At 40.1% G+C, this 8,915-nt stretch overlaps 2 protein-coding genes across 5 annotated transcripts in view; one reads left to right on the top strand and one right to left on the bottom strand.

The window, feature by feature from the left end:
• The window catches only part of scube3 (signal peptide, CUB domain, EGF-like 3), a 75,380-nt gene extending 71,798 nt beyond the window's left edge, over window positions 1–3,582 (top strand). For all 3 annotated transcript variants that reach the window (XM_079358599.1, XM_079358598.1, XM_079358600.1), the window contains one exon: window positions 278–3,582. In XM_079358599.1, the coding sequence (XP_079214725.1) occupies window positions 278–430 (153 nt within the window). In that variant the 3' untranslated portion in view covers window positions 431–3,582. The remainder of the gene's footprint in view (window positions 1–277) is intronic.
• LOC306833370 (complement receptor type 1) lies at window positions 3,562–8,169 on the bottom strand. Of its 2 annotated transcripts, none has more exons than XM_079358603.1 (11): window positions 8,037–8,169; window positions 7,746–7,943; window positions 6,676–6,775; window positions 6,529–6,602; window positions 5,339–5,560; window positions 5,012–5,203; window positions 4,611–4,707; window positions 4,448–4,521; window positions 4,183–4,362; window positions 3,895–4,080; window positions 3,562–3,809 (listed from the first exon to the last, which is right to left on the bottom strand). In XM_079358603.1, exons 1-11 carry the CDS (start codon window positions 8,095–8,097, stop codon window positions 3,784–3,786), a joined length of 1,410 nt encoding a protein of 469 aa, XP_079214729.1. In that variant the 5' UTR covers window positions 8,098–8,169; the 3' UTR covers window positions 3,562–3,783. The 2 variants fall into 2 exon arrangements, with proteins under 2 accessions (XP_079214729.1, XP_079214728.1); XM_079358602.1 differs by having other exon boundaries at window positions 5,012–5,206.
• Window positions 8,170–8,915: the final 746 nt, after the last annotated feature.

Here is an 8,915-nt window from a genome sequence, read left to right on the forward strand (position 1 = left end):
CATAATAATAATGTGTATGAATGAGATTAGTAAATACTGATGGACACTTTATAGATAGCAGGCTCTACCATCAGGATGTGGATGGTTGGTTTGACCTGCGGCTTTGAATAGTCAGAAGACTGGAAAAGCTCCATTTATCATTTAACCAATATTAAAAGTAGTTTTTTTAGCTTATGTGTTTTCCGTTGTTGTGTTAAAGCTTCAAACAAACTCAAACATTTTAGTAAGAATGAAGAAAGTGTGAATTACAAACGTGTTTTTCTTTTTCTTTTGACAGGATAAAAAACTGATTAAGACTCTTTTTGACGTGCTGGCTCACCCAAACAACTACTTTAAGTACACCACTCGGGAGTCCAACGAGATGCTTCCTCGCTCCTTCATTCGTCTCATAAGCAGCAAAGTCTCCGCCTTCCTGCGACCATACAAGTAAAGCTCACACAGCTGCTGTTGAAGCACCAGGTGTGTGTGTGTGTGCGTGTGCATGTGTGCGCGTGTGTGTGTGTGTGTCCCCTCCCTTCCCTGACATCCCTCTCAGCCAACCCTCCAGATTGCATCCTGAAACTCTCGCAGGACTTCAAATAAAATTCATGTTTACCCTCTTTTATAGTTCCATACGCTTCGACAATAAACACTATGCAGGCCTGAGAAATACTGAAAATCATACTGTATGTGCCAGTTGTCAGTTTCTATACAGTGCGGGTCTGCGGCTCAAACACTTAGAAGGGATGTAGAGTTTGTGAGTGGGTTTTGTTTTTGTCGCCTTGTGCAATGAAACCGCAACAGAAAATAAACAAAAGAAACGCCCATGTCAGGCGGTAAGAGTGGTGTTTTGTGCGTGGAGTTTGGGCCTGACGCAGCTTGTTATTACATTTGTTTAAATGAGCAGTCTGAGTTTCAGCCTGACTCCTACCATTACGAATGACTGTATGTGTTGTGTAAGTGTTGTGTAACCCTGGTCCCATCTTCTACATTTGTGTGCTGTCCTCGAGGAGGCGCAGTTGTTAGATTAATGTCGCAGCTGCTATCCACATCAGTCAAAGCCTTACTATATTTGAGCTCTTAGAGCCGTTTCCAGGGGTTTTACTGTTAAAACAGTTACTCTTTGTCTTGCTCCGTCTGTCTAGACTGTACCAGCGTTTTCCAACATACAGATAATAGCTGTGGCTTGCTCTTTTTTTCCCCCAATCTAACGTAAAGCAAATACAAAAAAAGATGGCTTAACATTCCAGGAACATAGAGGACATTTGGGAGATGAATGGAAACTAATAATTGTGGAGCCACAGAAATGAGATAATGTGATGTTTAGTGGAACATGTCTCTAAGAGAGAGAGAGAGAGAGAGAGAGAGAGAGAGAGAGAAATGTCTTTGAGGGACATTATGTTTGCTGCTTCTTTTAAAAGGTCACTTTAATGTTTCAATCTCATTGTCTTTCTGATGTACTCTACACACTAATAGTCTTTAGGTTCGAAGCATCTGAAATACTTCAGTTCTTAAACACAGTAAGTTGATAATCTCACATTACCTGTCTGTGGACGTCCAGTTTTATCTTCTTCTTTTTTTTTTATTTCAATCTTGTAAATAATGAAAATAAATTAGACGAGGGTTGAATTTTTGATCCTATTTTTCTTGAGCAGGACCCCCACCAAACAGAAAACCCCTTTATGTCTCACCCGTCTCAATCCCAACACCCGACACCAGACCCAATGCCCTCTTAAAAAACACCCCACTCACATTTATTTGTATTTTTTTTCTTACTGTCCCAATAAAGACAGCTCTTCCAAAGACCGCCTGGGAGGGCGGTTCACTTTGCTTTGTGCACTAAATTAAGAACACGTCATCCTAAGTAGTATACACACCTTAGTTTTGGTTACACCCCAGGATGACCCACAACAAAGCTTGCAACATACATGGGACTCACGGCTCAAAGTCTTAACAGTCGTACTGAGCATGAGGTCCTTCTCTCATTCAGAGGGGAAACAAGTCTGTCAAAAAACAAAGTCACACAAATTGAGTGCTTGGAATGTAGGAAGAAGATTTAAAAATCTGGGGATCTGAAAGTTACAGTTAAAAGGAATAGTTTTAAATGAAATATGCACATTTCATTTCACGCCTTCAGCTAAATAAGATCAATATCACTATTACTTCTAGAAGGTAAAGACTTTGCCATGGCTGTGAGATAGGAAGCGTAACAGAAAGACTGGAAACAGCTAGCATGGTTCTGTTGTACAGATTGCTAAATCTACCTGTATGCACATTTAAAGCTAACCAATCAACAAGTGGCATCTTGTGTACTCAATCAGAGAAAAGGTCAAATGTAACTGCAGATGTTGCAGCTTTACAACAGGTTGTTGTGTGGTGCATGCTTGATTATTTTCCCCCTGAGAGTTGGGACTAACTCAAACTACTGTTATGATTGGTTAAGGAAACAAAAAGGACACAAAACTGACTCTTATTTGAACCTGAATCCAGTACATGGTTGGTGATATGAAACACTGGAATAGTTAAGTTAGGTTAAAAAAAAAAAATTGTGACTAAGCAAAGTTTTTGGTTGTCCCTTAAAAAAAGATCTGATCTGCGGTTACTTGGGTTTTGTTTTTTGTTTTTTTTTTGCCAGAGAAAGACTTTCTAAAGTTTGACATAAAACTTTAAGGCAACATGTCATCACAGCACAGTAGAGAGGGAAAGGAAAAACCACACTACTTCTTGGATGTGCATGGTGCCTTTGCTGAGTCTCCACAGAAATACTCTCAGCAAGAATATAAAAAAGGATTTCCCATTACTCTGCTCTGTTTGTCATTTTCAACCCCGCCCCCATGTTTTTATTAATACAATCCCGCCCCCTTCACCTGTATATCCTCCCAAAACTTCTATCCTCTGATATTTAATTACATTTATGAGGGGCTATTTCTCTTTCCCCCACACACTCATTAAAATAAAAAAGGTGATTAGATACACTTATGACTGTGTACCAAACAGTGTTTTAAAAATCGAGACTAAAGGAGGACACCAAAAGGGGATCTGACCCTGTTTTATGCATGTGGGCGATGCTGGGCCAAACCACAAAGAATGTATTCTAGATTCAAATTCCTCTTTATACATTTCATTAACTTCCGTCACAGTTTTAAGTACATCTAATTCTATATATATTCATGCAAACAGGGAGCATCCCCCCGCCCCCCCCCCCCCTCCCCCCCGACCAGAATCAGCTTCTGTCCTGCAACCTGTTTGTTGTTGTTGTTAACGAGTTTGCTATGATGTATCATAGAGTTGATAATGATATTTGCACTTGAATTGTTATTGCTCATGTAAAAAAAAAAAAAATGTCTGGATTTTTGTATTGTCTTTTTAAATGAATGGAATTGTTTTTTTTGTTTTTTTTTCTTATTTTCTTGTAGCTTGTCTGTTTCATGAAATGCTCATTCACCGTTTAGTCTCTAGAGATGATACACATAACATTATTGCCTGTAAGAAAATTAAACCGTGTACAGAGGTGATCAAAACAAGTGTGTACTTGTTACTGCCCAAAAACACTTCATGGAAATAAACATACTGTGCTTCAGCTCCATTTGAGGCATACTTTAATGTCTGTGCAATGACTTTATACAGGTCTTAGATATATAGAACATGGTGCATTATAAAAAGGTTGTACAAAGTAGAATCATTTCTCGCAGAAGGCTGACGTTGTGTAGCTTCTATTAACTTTTCAATCATCCTCCGCTCACTGAGTGCAAACTGGTAACCAGCTGGAAATGAATATGCTAGTTTTTCCTCTCAGCTACCACATTAGCCCCTGCGGTGTTTTTGACCATCTGAAATTAAAAGGTAGAAATCATCGATTTTAAAAGGAGAACACAAATAAAACAATATCAGGCAACTCATGCAACAAATACTTACATTTGCGAGTACATTGAGGAAGGGCGGGCAACCATCGTCCATCAATACCGCACGTGACACTGTTTGGACCTCTCATGACGTAACCACGGTTACACTCAATGGATAAAGTGTCCCTTGGCTGATGCACCTCCTTATGCGCCTTTGTCCAGGAAGCGTATGGCACATTCGGACGTGGACATGTTATCTCTGTTCGGAAAAAAAGAGCTCCGTTTTTATTTGTATACACGTTTACAATGTGTATAAAGATTCAGAATCACACTATCCGGTGTCACCGTCTGCTTTTAGAACCTTTGCATGTCGGAGGAGGATGACTCCACGTCCCATCCTCGGTGCACCAGAGCTCCCTTTTTCCGATAAGGACCCCCACCCGACACTGGTAGATGATCACTCCCCTGTATTTGTAGGGTGGCTCCATGGGGCCGATCAAGTCTGCGTTTTTCACTTGTGGGGGGGCGTCACATTCCGCAGCTGCAAAAACACACACATGTAGCTCAGATTAGAAAGACATAGAATTTAATCTACAAATGATTAAAAATGAAGCAACGCATTGCACCTTGACAGACTGGAACACGTCCATCCCAGCCCCTGCTCATGCAGGTCCTGTGTGCTCGTCCCACAAGAACGTACCTATAGTGGAAAACAGTCGCGTTATCAGAGAGGAAGAGTGAAAAATCAATTAAGCTGGAGTAATAACGTGCAGAATGAGTCTGCCTTACCCCTCATCACACACAGCTGTAGCAGTGTCTCCAAACTGAATTCCTGTGTATATAAACTGTCCAAATAGAATCTCTCCTGCAGAGCCACAGGACTTTCCTTCAGGAGGATAAAGCAGCAGTTATTACGAAGCTATTTGACATTATTTTCTGTGTGCATATTCAGTGATTTCCAATGGTATTGGTATTATTAGTAATGCAGCTTACAGAGATCATTGATTTTTAATTTCTTGTATTTACGGCTTTCCTTGACAAAGATTAAAGTGAAAAGGATGTACTCAGTGTTTGATTTTAAATCAAAAAGCTGTCTGTCAGGTAGCAACAAATGCAAATAATACATTGCAATGCTAAAATCAAATTAGCGTTCTATAAAGGAACTGTAAAGGTAAATAAAAAGTATTTACGTTCACATGCGAGTCTCAGAGGCGACCACTTCCCCTCGCTGCACCTGCGATATCTGCTTCCACCAGCTGGAGTATATCCAACATCACACACGTATAACACCTTGTCACCAGAGGAGAAAGATGTCATTGTGATGTATTTGTCAGCAAGGTTTGCGTGAGAGTTCTGATTGGTTATCGGTACACCACATCCACCTGCTGGATAGATTTAAAGGACAGTAAAAAAAAAAAAAGAAAAGAAGAAAAACATTTTTTATTTTCAAATCTTCGACTAAACATGATTAAGCCAGTTTATCATGAAACGGTATATTCTGCTTTGGAGTTACACACCTTCTTTTTCAGGTAAGTGAGGTTTATCAGGTGACGGCAGACATCGGGGGGGCTCAGGCTGCCACTGGCCTCCAGGACCACAGGTGATCCTCTGAGCTCCATCCAGCTCGAAACCCCGGCTGCATGTGAAGATTACATTTTCTCCCAGATGGTACACAGAAACATTTCCACTGCTGCTCACAGAGTTTGCCACTGCGGGGATGGAGCATGTGGCCTCTCCCTCTGAGGACAAGTCAATCACAGGTAACTAGCTGGTTAGACTTTGAAACAAACATTTACTCAAATAACTGACTTTCACCCACAGACGTGTGACATTATTTTAATGCTGTGTTGTTTTTAGACTCTATAGTGATTCTATGTCATATCTTCAGGAGTCAATCTGGATATTATTTACTTATTTGAGGCTGTATCCCTCATTGAGTCATTATCTATTGTATATCGATATGCTTTTCCCGCTCAGGGTCCTGGGATGCTGGAGCTGATCCCAGCCGTCATTGGGCAAAAAGCTAAGTACACCCTGGGCTGTTTGCCACTCAATCACAGGGCTGACCTATAGGGGGAGACACTCACATTCACTCCTACAGGAAATTTAGAGTTATCAAATAACCTAACCAGCATGTCTTTGACGGAGTACCCAGAGAGAACCTACACACGCACAGGGACAATACTCAAACTACACACAAAAGGGTCCTGTCCAACTGGGATTCGAACCAGGAACCTCCTTGCTGCGAAGCAACCACTGCACCACCAGGCAACCTGTGTCGCTCATAGATTGATGGACTTTATTGATCCAAAGCTAGGAAATTGTGTTCCTATGAAATGCATTTTTAATGTAGAAGATGGGACCAGGCCTCTGTGCGTAGGGAGACAGTACAGAAGCCTGGCTGTATTGTGACACTGAAACTCACAAAGATGCAGAGCATGGAAAACAATTTGCTGATTGGTTGGTTTTACTCTGGGTGACTTATGTATCAGTTATCCAAAATATCTCACCCGTTTACTTTTAAATCTTACGATGTGATAATTTCACAACTTGGAAAATATGTTTGAATAAATAAAAGAATTAAATGACGACACATTCAGACACGTTCTTAATGCAACACCAGCCGCCTACGATCACCTCTGAATGCAGCCGACAAGCTGTGTCAGGATTAATGAATGAATCACGCTCTGATTGTATTGTTGCCCACCTTCACAGGACGGGAATCCTCCAGTCCAGCCAGACTTCTTGCATGTCATGTAGCCGAGTCCTTTCAGGGTGTAGCTGTGGACACAGATGAACTGCACAGTTAAAAAGCCTTTCTCACGGAGTTTGTTTCTTTCAGGTGTTAACTCACCCCTCGTTGCAAACTGCATAAACTCTCTCCCCGACGACTGAATTCCCCTCGTAGTTAAAGTGTCCATTGGGAAGATCCCCGGCGTTACCACATGATCTCTCTGATAGAAAGCAGATACAGATTTAGAGTCAGAGCAGCTTTCAAGAGTGATATTTGTTTTACCCATTGGGAATAAAAACCTTTACTTTACCAGATTTAACGCATTACATACACTAACCTGCAGCTCATTTATCTTAGTCATATTTCAAGGGGGCTGGTCTTTTTTTTTCTTTTTTAAAAAACATGTTAACTAAAATGAATGTAAAGATCCTTCTCCGCTAGAAGACTCACATTTGAATATTCCTTGTCCTATGGTGTTACAGATGAGCTAGTGTATGAGCGGACAGTAGACAGGTCTTTCTGATAAGAGTTTGTGTAAATCCAATAAGGGAATAGTCTCCTCGTCTACAGCTCAGGTTCAGAGTTGTCAGATCAAGCTATGCATTTGATCAGAATAAAGGGACATAAAGCTAAACTTGTTTGTGTTCTGTAGTTTGAGTTTGGAAAAAAGTCAGATAATCCATTTCATTGACTTACCCCTAAATAAGAGCAATCAACTTATATGAAGACAAAATCAAATTTAACAGAAATATGATGTATCAGACACAAATGAGGATAAAGGTTCCCTGTTTTCAGACATCTGAGACAGTAACAATGACCAAATAGTCATCTGGAGACTCTGGAGTTACCATTTATTATCAATACTATCTGACTGTTGTGTCTTTTTTTACTCTTGTGAAGACAGAAGTATCAACATTTGTATCTGTTTGTATTTATGTGTTTTTGTTGGAGTTAATGCAAATAAATAAGATTTTAAAAGCTACAGAAATAATTCAATATTGTGTCATTTTCTACACTAAATCATCTTTGTAGGCATTTCCCGCGGTTTCCACACATGTCCACTAGGTGGCACTGTTCTTTCAAATCTAACTTAATCACATACCAGCGAACTGTTAGGATACAAAGCAAAACAGCTGTCTTGCCATTTCATAGCTGAACGTGACAGTTAAAAAAAAAAGTCCAGTACTTACTTTCACACTTCAGAGTCAGTTTGGTCCATGATCCATCGACACACTGAACAATGGGGACGCCTCTGGACGGAGTGAAATCCTCTGCACAGCGATAGTAAACCTTCATCTTGTGGCTGAACGTCAGTCTGCTGCTGTCCTTCTGGTCCAGTCGGGTGTGTGGGTACTCCAAAGGTGCAGAACATTTCTTTGGTACTTGAGCTTTTTTGTTGAACAGGGTAAACAGCCGTCTGTTATACTTTTAAACGATCAACATCTGAGAAACGTGGATAATCTTTTCTTTCATTGTCTTACCTGAAGCAATAACAACAAAGAACAAAAGCAGAATGCTCCCCACGGTGTTCATGTTTGTCATCTCTGTGCGTAAACTTCTCCTCACAGGCAAGAGGATCTCATGAAGCCATTTATAGGAGGAGGAGGAGGAGGAAGAGGAGGCACTGAGCTGAGAGCAGCTGATTGAGATTACACCAACACAGCACACATGGCCGAGTACACAGGCAAAACAAATTAACACGAGTTATTAATGTGTGTTTGTGTGTGTGTGTGTGTGTGTGTGTGTGTGTGTGTGTGTGTGTGCACAGGACAACATACTTACATACATAAACGCATACAAACACACTTTCACACATAGGCCGATATACATGAGCAATTCAACACGTTGCTCATGTAATGTAGACTGCTGTTTACATTTTAAGTTTTCCTAAAGATGGAAGGGAGACTTTGGGTATCACTCATATTGTTTAAACAGAAAAAAGAATTTCAATAGATTTGAAAGCAGTTAAACAGCAAACGTTTTCTTCTCGAATATTACGCTCAAAGTTTGATAGGATTAGGACCAGAAGATTATTCTACTGGGCACTAATAGTCAGGCGGTTTAGAACCAGATTTGAGAAGAATGGGGACACCAACAATGAGTATGTTATATTTATTTTGAATCAATATGTTAATTTTGGAAATGTATTTACATCATTTTCAGATTGGTTATAGGCCAAAAAATGGATAACATGTACAATTGCACACGTGCAATTCCTGTGTCCTAAAAACATTCAGAAGCAGTAAAATATCCAAAAATCTTCACAGCAAAAGTGCATCTCATCATAAAACGAGTTTCAAATTCTCTGTATATCAGAAACACATTACAAGCAAAAAAAAAAAAAAAAAAAAGAGTTAGTG

Source organism: Symphodus melops, assembly GCF_947650265.1.
Source record: "Symphodus melops genome assembly, chromosome: 13".
NCBI classification, from domain to species: Eukaryota; Metazoa; Chordata; class Actinopteri; order Labriformes; family Labridae; genus Symphodus; species Symphodus melops.

Coding starts and splice junctions, on each gene's coding strand:
- LOC306833370 (XM_079358602.1), bottom strand. CDS start 8,097: ATGACAAACATGAACACCGTGGGGAGCATTCTGCTTTTGTTCTTTGTT. Junction 6,776..7,745: donor ACTGACTCTGAAGTGTGAAA/GTAAGTACTGGA, acceptor GCTTTCTATCAG/AGAGATCATGTGGTAACGCC. Junction 4,522..4,610: donor ACAGCTGTGTGTGATGAGGG/GTAAGGCAGACT, acceptor TTTCCACTATAG/GTACGTTCTTGTGGGACGAG.